Here is a 22333-nt window from a genome sequence, read left to right as displayed (position 1 = left end):
CGTGTTTTCATGGGGTGTCCATCAACCAGCCATCCTCCACTCCATCCATCTGGACCATCGAGCGTTGCACGGCACTCATCGGTGAACAAAACAGTTTGGAAGTCAGTCTTCATGTATCGTTTGGCCCACTGGAGCCGTTTCTGCTTGTGTGCAGTGGATAGAGGTGGTCGACAGGAATGGCTTACGCACAGCTGCAAACCTCTGAAGGACCCTGTATCTTGTTGTTCGGGGGACGTTAGAGGCACCAGCAGCTTCAAAAACTTGTCTGCTGCTATGACACGTCATTTTTGCAGCTGCTCTTTTAACCTGACGCAATTGCCTGTTGGAAAGAATCCTCAGTTTTTCCTTATCCGCACGCACACGTGTGTGCTGGGAATCAGCTACATACTTCTTGATTGTGCGATGATCACGATGAAGTGTCTTGGCAATGTTGATTGTAGTCATGCCTTGACCGAAATACTCCACAATTTGTTGCTTCTCAGCAGCCGACACATCCTTTTTCTTTCCCATTTTGGCAAAAAATGTAGGCTGCTTAATAATGTGGAACAGCCTTCTTAAGTAGTCTTGCCTTTATTTGAACACACCTGCCAAACTAATTTGCACAGGTATCTGCAATTGCTTTCAGTGATATAAAGAGCCCTGACCCACATCACCATCAATGAGTTTAAATGACAAACAAAAAAATTCTAACCTTATCACTCCTAAACTCTTTTTGCATAATAATTTGGAACACAGTTTAGTCATGGTCAGCGTTTTGTCTGTCACCTAGTACCCGGGGCCTGTTGAACATTTTCATTTTTGTATAACATTCTTAAACTCACTATACTGTACTATATATAGTGTCAGCATACACTACTTTTGATGGGTACAACATTTACCCTATTCCTTGCAACATTCTACATTAATTACCATACTATACTTAAACTACTCACTAGTTCTGTTACCTATTTACTAAAGAGCTACTCTTGATATGAAACTATTCACTCTTTCTTTTTCCCGTATATCTATATCTCTATCTATTAGCATCATTATGCAGCATTGCAAACATTGTCAAAAACATCTTTCTTTTTATGAATAATGGTGCACCCCCTTCCTTTGCGAACAGCACCTTCACACATCCCTGCCATGCCAAGAGGTGGGGTTTCTTACCCCCAAAGGGGACGCGGAACAATCCCTATGCTGCACAACAGCGCACAGCAGGCCCGGTAGTCAGTTTCTCAGCGGTGCTTGGGGTCATCTCCTGACGGCCGATGTTCTGCCAGCAGCAAGGAACTCCACAGCCGTGGAGCTCCCGGGATGTCTTGATTGCTCCTGGCCCCCGAGTGTTCTCATTGCCCAGGACCTAGGAGTTCATCTCCCTCCTGAGAGATGCATTAAAAAGGAAAGAAGGGGCCTAAGGTAGTTCCGCGGCGCGTGTCCTGCGCCAACTCTTTACTTAGCAACCAGACCCTGGCACGGGCTGCAGAGAGCTCCACCACTGCAGCATCTTTAAGCGTCAGAAGAGTCTCAGGGGCAGAGGAGGCCTCAGCCGCCCCTGCGCATGAATTGGCACCTCCTCCACAGGGAGCGGTGACCCCAGGGAATGCCCGGCGAGGGTGCAGGTGCCCAGCGACAGTGACCCCAGGCCTCGCGTCCCCGCCGAGGGACAGCATCGGGACCAGCAGTGGCGGTGGGGGCGCACTCATCTCCGGCGATGTGGTGGTTCCTCTCCATCCAGCCCCCAGCTCCTGTAGATCCAGCTCGCAGGTGGGGCGCCGGGGACATTGGCCGGTGAGAAGCGGAGCGGGAAAGCTGAGGCCTGATAACGCGGATGGCAGTCAGCCCCGCATAGGCCTCAGAGCCCGGTGACCCGGCCACAGGCCGCGCATAGGCTGCGGAACCCAGCGAGTGGGCCATGGCCGTAGCCGCGAGTGGGGTAGAAGCAGCCACGGAGTAGGCCGCGGAGGCGGACGGACCGGCCACCGCGGCGGTCTGGAGCGGGGCTGAAGTGGTGGCAGGCCTCGATGGATAGGCCGCAGCCGGGACGTGAAGCACAGCAGGGGTGGCCATGAGTCTGTTCTGCGCCAGCGACAAGGGATGGGGCGCCACCGGGCAGGGCGGCTCGCGTGGGAGCGGGAACTGCCTGCAGGGCCGCTGGCCGAGCCGGGGGAATGCTCACCTTCCCCGGGACTGCAGCTCACTTCAGGCTGTTCCACCGCTCTTCCAGGTGTAGGTCCAGGGTGTCGCTGGTCTCCGCTGCTCCTCCACAGCTCCCATCATCTGAAGTCCGCTGCTGTTCTTCATCCCGCCGTCTGGCAGGACCAGCCTCCAGGCCCGATGGTCCCGCAGGGAGTGTCGGTAACAGTTCCTCCGGCGGCTGCTCTGACACAGCCTGGGCCGCGGGCAAGTGCTCCTCTGTTTCCTCCTCCGGCTCCAGCTCCACGGATCCAGCTGTCGGGGCCTCCATCTGCTGCAGATCTCCAGGACGGGTGAGTGCTTGCTGCTCTGGCAACTGCTTCCAGCTCTCGCTGTAGTCCTTTAACGTGGGAGGGTACCCAGCTTTCCCAGCAGTGTTCCAGGGATGAGCTCAGCTTAGCTGCCCCTGACAGTCCAATTTTGTAATCCGCAGGGGAAACCTTCAACCCGTTCAGCTTGGGTCCTTTAGATCTTCGGTGCAGGCTTACCGCTGAAGATGGTGTATTGGCGGTGATGATCCTGCCATCTACGCCAAATGTAGGTATGTGGGCCAACTGAGGGGTGGTCCTCTTTCCGCCGTGAACAGACTGCGACAGAGACTGAAGTGCGTCCAACAGGTCCTCTTTATTGGCTGTCCTCTTGACGACCCGCAGCACCGCACAGCAGCTACTCGACTCTGCACACAGGTCCGGGTACCTTCACTTCCTTCCTTTTCCTAATTGATGTCCCTTGCGGCTCTTTCACTGTGGCTGCCCTAGGCCTACAAGCACAGCGCTTCACCCGTCCGAGTCCGTCCGTTTGTGGTACCTCTGGTTGTCTCTGTTCTGTGGCTCCTCTTGTCAGGGCCACCCCCCTGACTGTCTTCCTCCTCAGTCCCTGCTGGAGCTTGTTCTCTGTCCATCTCCTCCTTCTGTCTCTTCCTCCTTGTAGCTCCTATCCCAGGACTGACTCTTCTGGAACTCTACAACTATTTATTCCCCTCCCCCCGGAATTCCCCTCTAGAGCTATTGTAACCCCGCCCCCCATGACTGTGCAGTTTCTTAGCCTTAAGCTGATGTAAAGCCCTTTTCTCACTGCTCTCTGCTCCCATCTTGTGGCCAAACTGCAGTACTACACCTTCTTCTGTTTCTACTGTCCTTGGTCTCCCGCTAGTGGCAAAACTCAGTACTTCACCATTCTTCTCTTCTGTCTAGCTGTCTCCCACCTTCATATACAGCAGTCCATGTCCAGCACATTGTACATTAACCCTCCTGCTGCAGACAGGTCCATAGGTCAGTCCACTTCCCCTACACAGCGTGGACAGGGGATTGGCTTGCACGCACAACAGTGGAAGAAGCAGTGTTTTCACCCACAGAAACTGTTCCTGAAGCCTGTGGTTCAGCCCACAAACTCGGGTGCTTTGCTGCCATGTGCCTGATCATGCTGGTAGTGGTCAGGCTGATAGTTTTACTACCCCTGCTGATGTGGGCATGGCAGGTGGTGCAAATGACATGTTTGGGGTTATCGGCAGAGTCTTTAAAAAACAACCAGACTCTGGAAGACCGAACAGTTGTACTGCCAACTTTCATTGTGCTGGTGTTACGAGAAACGGTTTCCTGCCTTCTGTCTGCAGCCAACACACTGCTTCTTCCTGCCTGTTGGGGTGCTACGCCTCCTTCCCCCTGTGTGCTGCTGTCCTCACTCTGCATGTCTTCCTGTCAGGTTTTGTCAGTTACTATATCATCCACCTCCTCGGATTCCACTTTCGCACCCTGGTCCTCCTCCTGACTAGCTGGCAATTGTGTCTCATCATCATCCACCTCTTGTGACACATTCCCTCCATCGCCTTCGTGTGCACAAATATTTGGGCGTCGCTACCTGCGATCTCATCTTGCCCCGCTTCAAGTGGACCGGACAAGAGGCCCAAATCTATAAACGGAAAAGTGAACTACTCTTCAGAGTGTCCAAGTGTGGGATCAGTTGTCTCCGGGCACTTGGCATGGTGGGAGGAGGAGGATCAGGGTGAGGAATATGCGGCCCAAACTCACAGCTATTCAGACTTGACCGTGTGGAAGACAGGGTAGTGGTGGTGGTGGCAAACTGACTGGAAGCATTATCCGCCATCCAACCAACAACCGTTTCACACTGCTCTGGTTTCAATAGTGCTGTCCTGCTGTGGTCCCCTAGTAATTGGGTCAGGAAGGTCATGCGAAAAGATGGAGGTGTTTGTTGTGGCACAATTTGAGCTTGGCCATGGCCATGGCCTCAGCCTCTGCATGCACCATCACGTCTACTTCCCCATCCCTTGCCATGCGCCTTGCCCATTTTAAATGGACTACAATATTTTCCATGTTCACTATAAATGGCTGAATTGGGAGCGAACTTGTATGGCAGGAAAACCACAGTTTAAAATATGTGGACTGTAGGTAAAAATTTATTTTTGGTTAGCAAAGTGGTGTCAATAACTAGGGTAAGACACAGCAAAAACAGTAGAATGTAGACCTGAAATGCCACAATTTGTAGGCCACAGATAGATCTGGCATTTGATGGAGATACCAGACTGTTGAATATGTGGTCTGTAATTTTAAATTTTCAACCCCAAAATAGTGCATAGAAATAGGGTTACAGACAGGAAATACAGTGGAATGTAGCCCTGAAATGGCACAATATGTAGGCCACAGATAAATATGGCGTTTGACTGAGATACCACACTCTTCATTATGTGTCCTGTATTTTTAAATTTTCAACCCCAAAATAGTATATAGAAATAGGGTCACAGACAGCAAATACAGTGGAATGTAGCCCTGAAATGGCACAATATGTAGGCCACAGATAAATATGGTGTTTGACTGAGATAACAGACTGTTCAATATCTGCCCTGTATTTTAAAAATTTTGTATCCCAAAATAGTGTATAGAAATAGGGTCACAGACAGCAAATACAGTGGAATACAACTCTGAAATGGCACAATATGTAGGCCACAGATAGATCTGGTGTTTGACTGAGACACCACAGTCATCAATATGTGGCCTGTATTTTTTTTTGGCTACAAAAAATATTTTGTCAATAAGTTGGCTATGACACTACAAAAAAAATTCTTTGGAGGTCTAAAATTATAAAAGATTTAGTGCAATGATATGCGCTGCGTGTGGCAGACAAAACACAGTGTTAAATACTGTATATGACCGTAGCTAAATATATTTTGAACAGATAAATATTTTTTTGCTAGATACATATTTTTAGTCAAACTAAATAATTTTTTGCTACATAAATATTTCTTTGCCAGCTAAAAATTTTTTGGGCTGAAAAATGGTGTCATAAAATTTTAGAAGACACTCAAAAAATACTACAGTGCCACAACAAATGCCAGAATTTTCTTCACACTCAGATTGGAGGGCTGGCACGGGCAAATCCGTTTAAAATTGCTGGATTTTCACGCTGTAGTGTTAAAAGGATCTGGCTGTAGTCTGTAGTGTCAAGAAGCAAATGGAGAAAAAAATGGCTCTGGATTGCTTTGGAATAAAATAATCAGGATTGAGGTGCAAAAAAAAAAAATATTCCTAGCCACTGATACTTGGAGCTAGGTATATACAGTATGTAATAGTCAACAGCAGCAGACAGTAATGAACCCTTTTGATGTATGCAATGGTATCTATATACCCACATACACTCACTGCCTACCTAGCACTGCAATCTATACAACTCCCCGGTAGCAGGCGCACTGTCTGGGTGTTATGTTTGACACCAATCTCTCCTTCACATCCCATATACAATCTCTTGCCCGCTCTTGCCGCTTACACCTAAAGAACATCTCTAGAATCCGCCCTTTTCTCACCATGGAAACAACAAAAACCCTCACTGTAGCATTGATCCACTCCCGCCTGGATTACTGCAACACTCTATTAATTGGCCTCCCCGTCACTCGACTATCCCCTCTCCATTCCATACTTTATGCAGCAGCCAGGGTCGTCCATCTGGCTAATCGGTACTCGGACGTGTCCGCTCTTCGTCAGTCATTACACTGGCTGCCCATTCATTATAGGATCCAATTCAAAGTACTTGTTCTCACCCACAAAGCTCTCCATGGTGCGGCACCCCCCTACATCTCCTCCCTCATTTCTGTCTATCAGCCTAGCCGATCGCTGCGCTCTGCAAACGACTTTCGACTTACCTCTGCACTAATCCGTACCTCCCACTCCCGACTCCAAGACTTCTCCCGTGCTGCTTCTATCCTCTGGAATGCTCTAACCCAAGAAATTAGGACTATCCACAATTTGCATAGTTTTAGGTGCTCCCTCAAAACACATTTATTCAGAGCGACTTAATCAAAGTCATTCTATGTGTAAGTGTGCGTGTATAGCCCATTCACCATCTCCATCCATCCTTCATTCCCTCAAGATGGCTGGACCTTCATTGTAAATATACAATTGTAAATACACACCTGTACTTTGTATCTCCCTCACCTCATGGTAGATTGTAAGCTCTCACAAGCAGGGTCGTCTTATTTCATCTTATTTTGCTTTAATTATCGTATTGTTAACGTTGTTACTTATGACTTGTGTTTTGAAACTGTTAAACTGTAAAGCGCTGCGGAATATGTTGGCGCTATATAAATAAAGATTATTATTATTATTATCTATATACCCCGTAATTAGACCTTAGAAGGACTGTTGGTTTAGCTGGATTTGTGGATTCTAGGATGGTATACCCAGACTAACTAATAAAAGCACAAATCTGTCCCTATCTCAGAAGCAGCTCTCCCTACACTGTCTGATTCCGGACATGACTGTGACGAGCAGGGCGGCGACAGGTCTGTTATAGACCTGATTACCCTGTGTGGCCAGCCAATCACTGTAATACCACAACAAAGATGGCTGCAGCATTACAGTGCGTGGTAGACAACCCCTGCATGTTGACTGGCACTCTAAAGAGCACCAAAATTGCAGGGCGGAGACCCATGCTCCCGCCAAATAATCCCAGAAATGCTCAGCGCTCGCCGAGTACCACGAGTATAGCGATACTCGGGCGAGTAACGAGTAGTGGCGAGCATGTTCGCTCATCACTACTTATGGCCCCATAGCGGCCACGTGGGCTGAGGGCCACGTGGGCTGAGGGCCCCTGGGGGAGCGGGGGCCTTGGTCTGTGGGCCCTGATAGCGGGCAGTGTTAGCCGCAGCCTGCAGCAAACACTGCCCGCTATTAAAGTGAAATGAATATTCACTCCTCTTCACGCCCATGGGGCATGGGGAAGCATGAATATTCATTTCTCTTTAGCAGCGGAAACACGCTTTGGCTTCCTGTCACCTGCTGCTGCTCTGCTGGCACCAGGGAACCCCATAGCAGTTGCGTGGTGTGCCGCTATTAGTGACACGCCACTGGAGCAGCGGGGGCACTAGGCAGCTGCTGGCCCTGTATATCAGCAGGTGTCAGTGCCTGGGCCCACCGGAGAATCATTCAGTTCTCCGGTGGCTCAGTCGGACCCTAGGTGGGAGCTATGTGTACTGTAATGACACTTTTGCGCAGTCTATGTTACAGAAAATAAAGTTCTGGGTGCTGAGACTGGCACCTCACAGACACATTGTATTGCAAGCAAGCAAGCAATGAGGCAAACATTGTATTCATGTAGTATAGTATGTAATCTAGTACTCTGGACAAGTTGCTAAGATTACTTATTTTGTATGAAGATGCAATGTCTCTCTTCTCTTCCTGTCTATGTCCCCAGTCATTCACAACTTGTAAGGTCATGCTCCCTATGAAATCACAATTCCGAGCACACTGTTGAATAGCTACGTTAGCCGTTCAAAGCACAAATAGGAAATCTACTGTATGTTTGAATGGACTTTAGCAGGAAGTGAGAAGGATTAGGTCAAATCACTACTTGTGACATCTCAGAAACAAGAGAATTTTCACAGAAAGTAAACTATGGAGTTTCTTCATATCTGATAAGCTTTACAATGTTTCATAAACAATGTGGAAAACCCCTTTAAAGCCTAGTATAGGTATTAGATTCATGTGCATTATATCTTGGAAACTAATTGTGTCTATGAGAATATCACAGTTTCAAGGACAGACGAAGCAATGTTTAAAATGACAAGTTAAGCACTACTTAGTTATTTTAGCATGCAAATATACCAGAAGTTTACATACGCTATATAAAAAGACACATTTCCTCAATATCTGACATGAAATCTGAATAATCCTTTCCCTTTTTAGGTCAATTAGGATTACCATAATTATTAATATGAGCGAGACTGTTTTTAAGGCATTTTTATTACTTACTGCAAAATCAAAAGTTTACTACATTTCATTAGTATTTGGTACCATTGCCCTTAGGCCTCTTTCACACTTCCGTTTTTGACCATCAGTCAAAATCCGCCAGGTTTTGAAAAAAACGGATCCGCCATTTTTTTTTTGCGGATCCGATTTTCCCCATTGAGTTGCATTACTGGCGGATCTTGACGGATGGCCATCCGTTGGATCCGTTTTTGTGAGGATCCGCCAAATTTTTTTCATCCTTCGGCATGCCTGGACGGACCTTGCAACGTTTTTTTTTGTTGTTGGATCCGCATTTTCCATTGTGCATGCCCGGAGAAAGGAACTCAGGGAGAAAATTAACCCTGAAATCCTTTCTGGCGGACGAAAAAAAAATTCTCTCTCTCTCTCTCTCTCTCTCTCTCTCTCTCTCTCTCCCCTTCCCGGCCAGCGGTTCCTTTAAAATTCCTCATTCTCCAGATCCGTCACAAAACGGATCCTGTGGCATCCGTTCACATCAGTTACGAACGGATCCGCTTTTCCGCCTTTTTGGCGGATTTTAAAGGACACAAAAAACTGAAGTGTGAAAGAGGCTTTAGGTAAAACATTTGGGATATCCTTCCACAAGCTTCTCACAATACTTGGTTGGAATTTGGGCCCATTCCTCCTGATAAAACTGGTGTAACTGATCCAGGTTTGTAGCTCGCCTTGCTCCCACCTGCCTTTTCAACTTTGCCCATACATTTTTAATAGGATTGAGATCAGAGCTTTGTGATGGCCACTACAAAACATTGACTTTGTTATCCTTAAGCCACTTTGTTACCATCTTGGCAGTATGCTTTGGGTCATTGTCCATCTGGAAGACCCATTTCTGCCCAAGCTTTTTCTCATGATGCCATCTATTCTGTGAAGTGCACCATTCCCTCCAGCAGCAAAACAACCCCACAACATGATGCTACCACCCCCGTGTTTCACAGTTGGGATGGTGTTCATAGGCATCCAAGCTTCTCCTTTTTTCCTCCAAACGTAACGATGGTCATTATGCCCAAAAAGATCAATTTTAGCTTCAACAGAACACTGGACATGTCTCCAAAAATTAAGGTAATTGTTCCTGTGTGCTTTTGCAAACATTAATCTGGCTTCTTATGTTTCTTTTGGAGTAATGGCTTCTTCCTGGCAGAGCGGCCTTTGTTGTGAGTTCATTTTCCCCTTCACCGTCGATGTCTGATGAACTCCCTCTTCTGGTGAAGGAAGGTAGTGAGGCTGATTACCAAACACCTGATCTGGTAGATGATGACTGGGTAACAGGAAATTCTGACTGGATATAAGGCAGCCGACGCCCTTCTGAGTCGCTGGTGATTTCTCTGCTGGATTCTTGGAGACCAGTCTGATTCCTGCTTCCCAAAGATAAGTTTTTTGGTCTGCTATTGAAATTATTAGTTTTGTTTACCTTGTTTTTTGGAGTTCAGCCATCCCCGGTCGGGGGTGTGCGGAGTTCCATTTTTGTCTCTGATCAGTTTGTCTCTTTGCTCTGTCTTCAGAATTTACCTGAGTGCTGATATAGTCTTTTTGAAGTCCTAGCGACTTCAGGGCCTGTTTTTCCTATCAGACGGTTGGGACATTTTTTGGTAGGGTTTTTTTACGGATTGCAGACAGCAGCTTTTCTATCCTGTCCTTTTTAGTTAGCTTGGGCCCCATCGTTTGCTCAACCTATCTTTCTATCTGTGTTAGTGTTTTCATCTTGCTTCACCATCATTATATGTTGGGGGCTGCCTATTGCTTTGGGGTCTGCTCTGGGGCAGTTTAGATTTCCCCTTTCTTTCTTTAGGCCTATTTAGTTCTCCGGCTGTGATCGAGGGGTCTAGGGCATCGTAGGAACCCCCCACGAATACTGTTAGTTGTTGTGGATAGGATCAGGGGTCTGCAATCCGATAGCTACCAACCTCTCCAGTTTTCTGGACTTGGCTTGTATTTTTGTTTTTTCCTCCTTCGGTGACTCATTCATAACAGGCCTTATTGACACAATCTTATCAGCTTGCGCTATTCATCTTCGCAAGGCCTTTTGCTTTTGTTCTTGGGCTTATATGCACATGTCGGACCAAAGCACGTTCATCTCTGGGACACAGAATTTGTCACCTTCCTGAGCGGTATGATGACTAGACATTCCCATCTTGTTTGTACTTGCGTATAATTGTTTGAACAGATAAACAAGACACCTTCAGGCATCTTTAAATTGTACCCAAAGATGAGCCAGACTTGTGCAAGTTCACAATTCATGGTGCAGCACAAAGAAACAGTGTTTTTCAGGTGTACATTAAAATACATCCACATTTGTGTCTCTAATTAGATCAGTTGTTGCCAAAGAATCTATCAGTAGCTTCCAAACACATGACATCATCACATGGGCAGCCCAAAATTGTTTAAAGCCACAGTAATCTCAGGCTGGTTTCACACTTGCGTTTTTTTGCGCTGTATTTTAGCACTAAAAAACGCATGCGTTTTTTTTCCTATACTTTGCATGGGATGCGCTTATGTGCGCATACACATGTGTTTGTATGCGTTTTTGCGCGCATGCGGTTTTTTTTTTTCGGTATGCGCTCGGGCGCACAAAATGCATCCTGTTGCATTTTTTGGGCGTCCGACTTGCCTTAAAAAAAACGCATGCGCGCGCAATGCGTTTTTTTACAGCAAGAGACCCATTATAAGTCTATGGGTGCGCATTGGCATGCTTATGTATGCGTTTTTTTGCGCATGCGTTTTTTTTGTTAACCATGGAATTTAGGGGTTTGGGTTAGAGTTAGGGTTAGTTAAGGGGGTTTAGGGTTAGGGTTAGTTAGGGTTTAGGGTTAGTTAGGGTTTAGGGTTAGTTAGGGTTTAGGGTTTGGGTTAGGGTTAGTATGGTTTGGTTAAGGGTTAGGGTCAGGGCTAGTAAAGTCATGGTTTGGGTTAGTGTGAGGGGCCACCTAATGTTTGGAAAAAACGCAAACACGGTAAAAACGCACTAAAACGCATACAAACGCATAAAACGCTGCGTTTTTTTCATGCATGCTCATAAAAATGCTTGAAAAAAACGCAGCAGTTGTATGCTTTTGTATGCATTTTTTCAATGCTTTTTTTGCGGGGAAAAACGCGCTGCAAAACAAAGCAAGTGTGAAAGTAGCCTCAGTGTATGTAAACTTTTGACTTTGCAGTAAGTAATAAAAATGCCTTAAAACATACAATCAGCACTCACATGAATGTTGAAGGCATTTACTGTACATTATTTGTTTAAATATTTCTACATCTGAATTACTTCATTTAATAAAATGTACATTTTTTAAAATTTGCATCCCTATTGTTTATTTGCGTGCTTGATTATATTTGGTACATTTGTTTTGACTGTTTTTTTATTAGCTTTTCCATTTTTTTTAATCTCTTCTATTCGTGGACCTTCTTAGTCTATTAAAAATCTGGTTAGCGGGGATAAAATACATGTCTGGAATTTCCATGTGTACATAGTGAGCAATTTTCTTACATGCAGCAGAAACAACTCCACTCAACTCATGTTTGGAATTAATTTTTATTTGCAGAAATCTCTGCTGAAGATATGTCACTTGCTTATATACTTAATATATCCATATATGTACTTTTGTAATTTCTACGACGTTGCTATATAAATGATAATTTTTTTTTTACCTTTTTAGGTGATACAGACGCTGGATAACCAGAAAGAGTTAAAAGGTTTTTATGTTTATTTGATTTTTAACAGTTGTAACAAATATATACACCATATCACATTACTAGGGCAAAGTATCTCTTTGTAGTATGAGCACAGCAAGCATAAACACATGGCATGTTATCAATGAGGTTATGTCACAGGGTTACTGCAACAGAGCAAAGCCAGAAGACCGCAGTGTCTGGTAGCTCCTACTCCGCCGCTGAGAAGAAGCAATTCTCCAGGGTATTAAACGTGTTTGAATCTTTCAGCAGAACAGTGGTTAATCGGCCATGTTGGAAATTCCTGCATTCAGCTGTGCTTAGTTAGCCACTCATCTCCCCTATAAAATCTGGGCTTGATTACCAAGTCCTTGTCTGAGTTAGCATTAGCTACATAGATCTGGAGTGGGAGAAGTTGGTGTTATGAAGGAGAACTGGAGGAGTTTTTTAGCGACTGTTGCTTGGTTTGTACGCTTGGAAATTCCTTATCCTTTCCCGTTTTACTTTCTTCCCCTCCCTACACACCCTAGTGAATACCTCTGTTATATGTGAGTGTATATTTTGTGTGTGTGTGTAGTTTTCTTTCTACCCTTGTCTTTGTGCCCCTGTCTGTCGGGTTGGTGTACTTCGGTACACAATAGCGCCTCTCTTCTACGGGTGGGGGAAGGAGACAGAGGAAGGGCTGTTGTAGGAGAAAAAGCATGGGTGGAGGCCCCAGCATCTTTGCCATCTGAAGTATCCTCGGGAACAGTGCAAGCTAGGGCGCCCCCTTTTGGTAGGGCAAGGAAAGGTGCCCCTGGTCCCATGTCACTCCCCAGTCGAATCGTGACATTAACTCAGACCGTAATCAGTTTTTCTGATCCATGATGGATCCTATCTCAGCTCTGACATGGCAGTTGCAGCAGCTCAGTTTGGAGGTGGTGGATTTGCACACATTGGTTGTTACATCTGGTCTGGGGATATCGCCCTTCAGACAAACCATTGTGGAGCTCAAGGTTGCGTTGCTAGTCAGGTTCTTTGGGGGGGCGTGACAAGTTTGTTGTGTTCCATGAGGCCTGTAAACTTTATTTCTGGTTGCGTCTGGTATCCTCAGGTACAGAGGAGCAACGGGTGGGGATAGTAATCTTGCTTCTTCAGGGTGACTCACAAGCATGGGCATTTTCTCTCCCATCTGACTCAGTCACTCCAGACAATAGAGGGATATATTCAGGCTCTGGGCCTTGTGTTTGATGACCCTTATCGCGTCTCCCTGGCTGAGTCTTCTCTATGCCAACTTCAGCAAGGAGACCGCCTGGTGGAGGAATATTGCTGTAATGCAACTGCAGAGCAGTTGCACGCAGCCACCGCCAGGGGGCGCTGTTACAGGAAAAAAGGGTTGCACTTACTGTGCAGCACCACGGTGCAGAAGTGTAAGCTGCCACCAGAAGATGGCTGAGTAGTCAGACAGGCCGCAGTCAGCAACAAACAGGAAGATTAAGTACCAAAGGTCACAGCAATGCACGAGGTCAGGGACAAGCCAAAAGTCCGAGCCAAACGGGAGCGCGGTATCCAAAAACGGAAAGCGGAATCGAGGTACAAGCCAGTGGGTCAAAAGTCAGTAGGGGAACGTAGTACCAGAGACAAACCAGAGGTGGAGTTCAGAGTTCAAGCTGAGTCATACACTGTAGGGAAATCGCCAAGCGAACACAAGGACAGGGATAGGGAAAAGGTCAGACACACACACAGGAAGTCAGAGGCAAAAGGAAGGATCACTAGGGTATACGGATCATCTGTTCAAGCTAAGGACCAGAACTATCACTGACAAAGGCTATCAAAAACAGTACCAATAAATAGCCACCGAAGAACCAAAGAGAGGCAGGAAAATTTAACTCCTCCATGACCAGGCTGGGGAAAGAAGAGCAAGAATTAAGCCCCGACCTGGGTCATGACAGTACCCTCCTCTCAAGGGGGGCCACCGGACCCCCAGGCTTCCCAGGATACCGAGCATAAAAGGCCCGGACGAACCGATCCGCATGGACCGATCGCGCCGGAACCCAAGACCAACTGCAGGGACGTAACATGCGTGACCCAGAGACAGAGAAAAACTTGCCTGATGGCAGTTAGCAAGTTAGCCGCGGACCGAATCTCGGGGTCACCACGCTCCCACAGAGGCGTAGCCCATTCCAGCGCCTTGCCCGACAGTAGGGAGATAACAAAAGCCACCTTGGCCCGCTCCGTAGGGAATTGCGCAGCCAGCAGCTCCAGGTGTATCGAGCATTAGCTGATAAAACCCCTACAGGAGGCGCCATCCCCAGCATATTTATCGGGCAACGGGAGGTGGGTAACTGTCGGTGCAAGGGTGGACATGGACATACGTCCTACCGCATCTGTGAGTGCCTGGATGGCAGCATCTGTAGCCTGCGCAGATGCGAGAGACCTCTCAAGAGTAGCAAGACGAGCCTCGAGCTGACGCACAAGCTGTAACAGCTGCTGCTGATCTGCCATCCCTAGCCAGACCCGGGCACAAGTATTATGTTATGAGCGGTGGAACGCACTAAATAAAATTAAAATAAAGTGCGTTCACCGCTCGGGGTCCACCGTGCGGTAGATGGGGTAACCGCTGCTAAAAGAGGCAGGGCACTCAGGCGGTAATGTGCACAGGATTTTAGCTGCACTCCGTGCACTAAAGCAGACTCTGTTATATGCACAGAGCTGCCAACAACAACAAATACCGCTGAGTCTGTATAGGGTCACAGACTTCAGCGATGTGGACACGGTATTAAAGGTCACAGAAATAGCCTTAAACACCAGGACTATTCCCTAAAGACCTACCGTAAAAAATAAGGTACGAGGTGTCGCAACTGCGAACACCCGGGAGGCTGCAACCGCAGCGCAGCGTCAACAGAGCCGCAAGCAAGGCGCTGCAAAGACGCTGGCGCAATGCAGGACGCTTAGCTGCTGCAAAAGGTATTGCTGGAGCGCGCTGGCGCTAGTGCTGCTACTGGCGGCTGCCCAATCACTCACACAATCGTAATATCAGAGGGAAGGGGTTTCATAATAAGTCATTCACCAGTCCAAGCATCCAATACCAAACACACAGCAGCAAGTATGAAAAATACTAGCGCATGGCGGAACAGCCATGCGCATTTTTTATAGTGACCGGGACCTTCCGGAAATCTCCAGAGCCCTGGGCTAAACTGATGGAATCAGGAGCAGGACCTGAGCACCTGACTCCTGAACTCGAATGAGAGCTCATTCCAGGAGCATGCTCAGAAGCTGGCTGAAAGGACTTAGCCTCTGGAGACAAATGTGAGGATCTGGATCTCTGCATAAGTATGGCAGGACACAGATTCCTAACATTTAAGATCTCCCACATGGTGAATACTCTGCGCCCTGCATGACTTTTGGATCACTTCTTCATTTCCGTTCCTGCTGCTGTCGTACACTGCAATTTCCCTCAGTGCTCCGGTCTCATCCAGCACCTGTCTGACTGTGCCAGTGCTCTGATTCTTTTATACAATGTTGCATAGCTGCTATGGCATCCAGGGCTTAGAGCCCTTGTGGACTTGTCGGGCATGCTCTCCCTTCTCCCTTAATCCTATAGCCTACACTTACTTAAGCCATAGCAGATCCTCCTACAGTTAACCCTTATATGAACTTCCTAACAGCTATACCTAACAAGGCCCACTAGCATACCCCCCATCTAGTGGCCCACAACAGAACTACACTTACCCATATCTATGAACTCTATACTAATAGTGCCCTCCACTATTGAACCCGAAGGATGCACTGGCTTACCCTAAACTTATACAGCAATATGCAAACATAATACAATATGTACAACATGGTAACACATATAATGTGGCAGTACCAATGGAAACGGTGGTAATACACAATAGTGTAGCAGTACCGAAGCATAATCATATCTGTACAGCATTTACAATATATATTAATATTAGAACTCCTTAAAGGGGAAGTGGCATAAAAGGGATATTCTACCCAATCCCCTACATTCCCTCTTTTCTAAAATTTGGTCATCCCAATCAAACTACAATATTTACAATACACATAGAAAACATCCCAAAGAATTTACAAAGAAGCACAGCAGTCCAATTTTCTGAAGGTGCAAACCCGGCTCACCGTCCTCCGGGTTAAGTCCATCAATATATACATTATAAATGACATATTCACAAAATATGGCCCGGTTTTCCTAGAAGCCGTCAATCTTTTTGAGGTAGGGCTCCCCCTTTCCTTAAGGAGAGAAGGCTTTCCAGGAGCTGTCAGTCTCTTGACGGTAGAGCTCCCCCTTTCCTTAAGGGGAGCAGGCTTTCCCATCTACAAGGAAAACACACACATTTATATATATGGCCAGTGGTCCAGACCATCCAGTCTCTGCTTCTTCCAGCAGAAGGGGCACAACAGGTGTAACAACAAAAAAGCAAAGAAAATTTTTCAACGTTCACATTGGCCGTCCAGCCGTTTCCTTCCCACACAGTGGGGTATTTGCATTATGGGGACATGGAACAGTCCCTCCGTACAATATTTTTCAGGTGCAACGTGCGCAACGTTCCTTATCAAAATTTGTCTTCATCGGCGGACGTCCATGTCTGTCGCATTAACAGCTGAATCTCAGGGCCAGCTGTTGACCATGGGTGACCCTGCCGCCGCAGAGCCATGAATCTTCCAGGACAAGAACATTGCGTGGGGTGTTAGTGCTGGAGCAGCTAACCTGGGGGTAGAGTAGGGCCCCCTCCGATGACAGGGAAAAGTGAAAAACACCCAGTGCTGTGATTGTAGTAGGTACAGTTGGAGCCTCTGCAAGGCAGGGGAGTGATATGGCCCCTTCCTGGAGAGTACCATGCCAGATGACGGACGCTGAGTAAGAAGGCGGGGAAGGGAGCCATCCCTCAGGGGTCAGGAGCCATGAAGCACTCACCCACTCCGATGCTGCAAGGTGGTCCACTTCCGTTCCTGGCCCGCTGTCTCCTTTGGCTGGTGCTGAGTAGAGCTCCGGTCGCATTGACTCTCCCGACTGCTACTCCTCAGAGATGTATGCCATTTCTGGTCAGAGTTAACTTAGGGGGTTCCGGTCTTCAGGGTTCCTCCTGCTGGCGTTGCTCTGCTGGATCCAGCACTTCCGGCAGCGGTACCTCCTGTGCTCCATCGCCGGGTGTCACCCAATTTTCTCATTAATGTGAATCCGACTTTCCACCGCCAGGTATCACCCAATCTCACCAGACCACCACCACAACACCGTCCAATGAAGGAGATCCATATATTTCAGGGATTCCCAAAACCGTAATTTAGCCAACTTCGAGGACCCACCAGCGCCACACCGAGAGCACCTTGACCCACTCAAGTGCTCAAGACCCCACCAAATGGCATTGCTGTGGCCTCCTGTATCCTTTTTTTCGTAGTCCCCAAGTCTATAAATCCATCCCCACTGCATTTAGGTGTAATTCCATCTGCCAAGCAAAACCCTTTTCCATACGATTAAAAAACTGCATGGCATACAGCAACGTTCCCGTGCAGCTCCACAAATTTGGATACTTCCTTGATAACTTTAATGCGTGTTTTGTTGGATACTTCCTGTGTGCTTCGTTGATCTTTTGAACTGATGGGCCACCTGACAAAATTTTCCGGGTATGACCACACTATTTCAAATTCGTGAACCCTACCCACAGCTGCTCCAAGTCTCTCTCTCTTTATGTTGCAAACTAGTTGCTTCCCAGGGCGGACTCCCAGGTCATTACTGCCTACATGCAAAACTAATATATCAGGAGCTCCATGATGAAGAACTGCTGTTTGAAACTTGTGTTTAACCCCCAAACCCATCTGTCTCCCGTCTGTCAGTCTGTCTGCTCGTAGCGCTCCGCAGTGAGCCTAAGAAGGTCCTAGAATCCAAATTAGTAGTGGAACTTGCTCTGTAAGAGACAAATGAAAGTTAATGCACTATTTTAGTTAACTGAAACTTCAGCCATGTCAGATCCGGGAGGTCGTACGTAGGACCGATACCATTGTGACTCCCACCGGTCAATTTTCATTATGATTCCTGGTCTTAAACATCCTCTTGCTGCCTCCGTAGCAGCCCCAATTTGAAACGAATGACTTCCCTAATTGTACGGCTCCATAACCGCTTCCACCAATCACTTTCGAAACATCTGACGAACTGATAGTTCGACATGAAGGACCTATCCTCATGACATAACAGGGGTCCTCCATGCCTGGGCCTGGAGGCCATGAAAATACCAAAACATAGCCACGGGCACCTAATAGAATCCTGCACCTTTCCCAACATAACCTTCTTTCCTTTTGCCCTTTGATCACTCTTCATCTTTCCAATCCCAAATTCTAACCCTCTCTGTGTGGCTATAATATCTCCAGCTAGAATACCCACGTGTGGGGGCGGGGCCTAGCTCTTGATGTGAGAAGTCGGGTGGCTGTGCTTCTCTGCCGCCATTAGCCTCAATTATCCTGCACAGAGCCCGAACCAGCTAATTCCTTTACCAGGATCAGATGTCTGAAGGTCCCAGGAGTCAGGGGCAAGCTTCTGCCAGACTCAGAGAGACAGACATGGGCCGCAAAAGGCAGAAAGATGCCGGAGCCTGCAGCAGTGCCCCAGTCCAAGATGGTGCTGAGAGAGGAGGAGGCGGGAAGAAGAAACAGCCTATGCACAGAAGCTGGAAGTCTCAGCCCGGCTGAACAGGTATGTGAGGGGCATGGAGACAGATGAAGAAGGAAATGGAGGGAGTGAGAAGCACAGAGATGAGGAGGAAGATGATGAGGAGATGCCTGTGCTGAATGCAGAGCTAGAGCAGCAGGAAGAGGGGGATGGTGACACTGTGCAGGCAGCTGAAAGTGCAGATGTAGCAGAGCCCACCCTGCGGGATGTATTCCAAGCTGTCTTATACTGCAAGACTACCTTAACTGCTCTGACAAAGCAGGTGAATTGCCTGAAAGAGGAAATGGGAGGCATAAAAACATCTATGCAGAAAGTTACAGCCAGATTAACTGAGGTGGAGGACAGAGTTGGTGTAACAGAAGATCACTTAACCTCAGTGCAAAAGACACAACAACAGCACACTCAGAGAATCACGGTAGTAGCCAATAAAAATGATGACCTGGAAAACCGGTCACGTAGGAACAATTTGCGCATTGTGGGCATCCCTGAGAGAGCTGAGGGTGCTGACCCCACAGCCTTTATTGAAACCTGGCTGCTGGACAAGTTTGGTGCTGATAACTTGTCGAGAGTGTTTGCGGTGGAGCGTGCCCATCGCGTACCCATGAGACCCCCAGTGCTGGGAGATGGACCTCGCACGATGCTAGCCAGAATCCTGAATTGCAGAGACAGGGACACTATCTTACGAAAGGCTGGAAAGTTGACAGTTCTTAACCTGGAGGGCAAACGAATCGAAATATACCCGGATTACTCTGCCGAGGTGCAAAAGTTACGACTGCGGTATGGCGAAGTGAAGAAACAGCTCCGCTCTTTGCATTTGAAATACTCTACAATTTATCCTGCTAAATTAAGAGTGGAAGCTTTTGGAAAGGTCATTTTTTTCCCGTCACCGGTTGAGGCTGCTTCGTGGTTGGAGCGCAACTGGAGCAAATTGAGAGAAGATAATGGCAATATGACCACATGACCCTGCTAGACTGATCACTGGACAGGGTCGTGGCGCTGCTTTACTCTGCGAAATGGGAGCGCAGAGGAGGGGGAGAACTCCCCACTGGGATCTATGTATTATGGTTAATTGTTTGACTAATGGTTCAGGTCTATGCATACTGTTGACAATATGGCGGAGAGGCTGCCAATGATGGAGGAGGACACGACACATGTTGAAGTGCGGAATACTGAGACGTTGCTCAGGTTCTGTGAGTTCCCACTCTCACGTTGGGGAGAGAGTGACAACTGCAAAAGGGGAAGGGTGGGGGGAGGGGAAGCGGAGAGGGATGGGGGGAGGTGGGTGGGGCGGATTTGTAGGGAGATGGGGGTTTTCATGCTGTTTGACCAGGTATGATTGGGACCACAATGTAATGATGTTACTTGATGATGATGGATTGGTCTTTCTAATGCACAATGAGTAACCATACTGTTCGGATGTTAAGTTGGAATGTATGTGGTATATCTGATAAGGTTAAGAGGGCGGCTGTTCTGAATCATATCAAATCCTGTGAACCTATGATCGCGTGCTTGCAGGAGACACATCTCACTAGAGACACTATGCACTGGTTGTCAAGAGCCTGGATGCTAAAGACATATCATTCTACTTATTCCTCGTACTCAAGGGGGGTGTCAGGCCTAATACACAAAAACACACATTATGAAGAGCTGGAAGTGCATGTAGACAGTGAAGGGCAGTATGTATGGATTGCTTGCAGATTGTTCGGACACAAAATGATTTTAGTGGCTTTAAATATCCCTCCACCTTACTCTAAAAAGATACTACAAGCAGTACTGGAACTGACGGGCAGATGGGGGAGACTCCATTGTTGATTATGGGAGATATTAACAACACTATGAATGATTATTGGGATAAAGTACGACCGGCAGGTACGGAAGCTGGACAGGACAGGATGACTGCCTTTGGCACGTATGTAGGGGAACTTGGGCTGGTAGATCTGTGGAGAGTACGAAATGAGGGTAAGAGGACTTTTTCATGTCATTCGGCAACACATGGAACACTGTCGAGGATAGACCTGGCTTTGGGGGATACCGCTATGGACGGGATGGTGGGGGAGGTGGAATACCTACAGAGGACTCTGTCGGATCATGGTCCTGTGGTGGTCACACTTCTGGTGAGATCTGCTCAGGGTCAGAGGGGACGTTGGCATCTTCACCCGACGTGGCTTAAAGTGGTGGATATGGGTGGCATAACCAAAGAGCTAGAGCACTTCTTCCAAATGAACGAAGGGAGTACTGAGGCCACAACGGTATGGAATGCCATGAAGGCGTTTACGAGGGGACTTTTTATAAGTGAGATTGCGAGGTGTAAGACCAAAACTAAATTGGCAGATCAACAAATAAAGGATGACCTGACAAGAGCGGAGGCAGACATGATTTTGGCGCCAACGAGTGAAGCTCACAATAGACTAAAAATGGCTCAGGAGGCAGTTGATAAACTGCACATGATGCAAGCTGAGAGGAAAAGGGCATTTCAGCAAGCCCAATTCTTTGAAGAAGGAGAGAGAGTGGGTCACTTGTTGGCGGTGATTTCTGCGGCACAGATGGAGTCTTCCAGGGTGTATAAACTGAGAGATCAAACAGGGGCGACTCTGACAGACACAAAGGACATACTGGAGGTCTTCAAGGCATATTACATGGCACTGTACACTTTGAGAGCACGGGACACAGAGGGGGATGGGGAGAATTTTTTGGAAGGCATTTCACTACCTAAATTGTCTGAGGAAGATAGGTTGAGGTTGGAAGAACCTGTGAGTGTGAGGGAGGTGGAATGTGCAATACTGTCTATGCCCAATAACAAATCACCGGGAGCTGATGGTCTACCTGGGGAGGTGTACAGGGAGTTAGTGGAACTGCTGGCTCCGAAATTGAAATCTGTGTTTGATGAGGCTTTAGTGACGGGGGAACTGCCGAGATCAATGGAGGAAGCGGTGATAGTAGTTCTGCCGAAGGAGGGAAAAGATCCCATGGATGTGGAGTCGTACAGGCCCATTTCGTTGTTGACAACGGATGTCAAAATACTCGCTAAGATCCTGGCCACCCGGCTCACCGGGGTTGCGCATACCATTATACACGAGGACCAGTCGGGCTTTATGCCTAACCGCTCCACGGCTGTTAACTTAAGAAGATTATTTCTTAATATGCAACTGCCTGCTGATAATGGTGGCAGGAGAATAGTGATGTCATTGGACGCTAGAAAAGCATTTGATAGCGTGGAATGGCAATACTTATGGAAAATCATGGAACTGATGGGATTCGGCCCCGCGTTCATGGCCTGGGTGAAGTTATTGTACTCATCCCCAAAGGCGGTAGTTAAGGTGAATGGAGAACAGTCAGGGATGTTTGACTTGCATAGGGGCACAAGGCAGGGGTGTCAGCTGTCCCCGCTATTGTTCGCGGTGGCAGTGGAGCCCCTGGCGGCCAAGATCAGAGCTGAGAGGGGAGTGGTTGGATTTAAATTTGGGAAGCTGGAAGAAAAAATATCATTGTATGCCGACGACTTCCTGTTGTTTTTGGAAAGTGCAGGAGAGACACTGGGGTGCATGATGGATGTAATTAAACAATTTGGAAG

At 47.4% G+C, this 22333-nt stretch overlaps 1 protein-coding gene across 1 annotated transcript in view; it reads left to right on the top strand.

Annotated features, from left to right (window-relative positions):
* Positions 1 to 22333, top strand: part of LOC141054931 (pecanex-like protein 2) — a 2173030-nt gene that overhangs the window by 317714 nt on the left and 1832983 nt on the right. Inside the window, exon 4 of the mRNA XM_073551818.1 lies at positions 12089 to 12125. Within this exon, the coding sequence (XP_073407919.1) occupies positions 12089 to 12125 (37 nt within the window). The remainder of the gene's footprint in view (positions 1 to 12088; positions 12126 to 22333) is intronic.

This window comes from Dendrobates tinctorius, unplaced genomic scaffold, assembly GCF_039654945.1.
Source record: "Dendrobates tinctorius isolate UK_male_01 unplaced genomic scaffold, ASM3965494v1 ptg000181l, whole genome shotgun sequence".
NCBI classification, from domain to species: Eukaryota; Metazoa; Chordata; class Amphibia; order Anura; family Dendrobatidae; genus Dendrobates; species Dendrobates tinctorius.
Note: the sequence above shows the minus strand (reverse complement) of the source record. Positions and strands in the feature narration are given on the sequence as shown.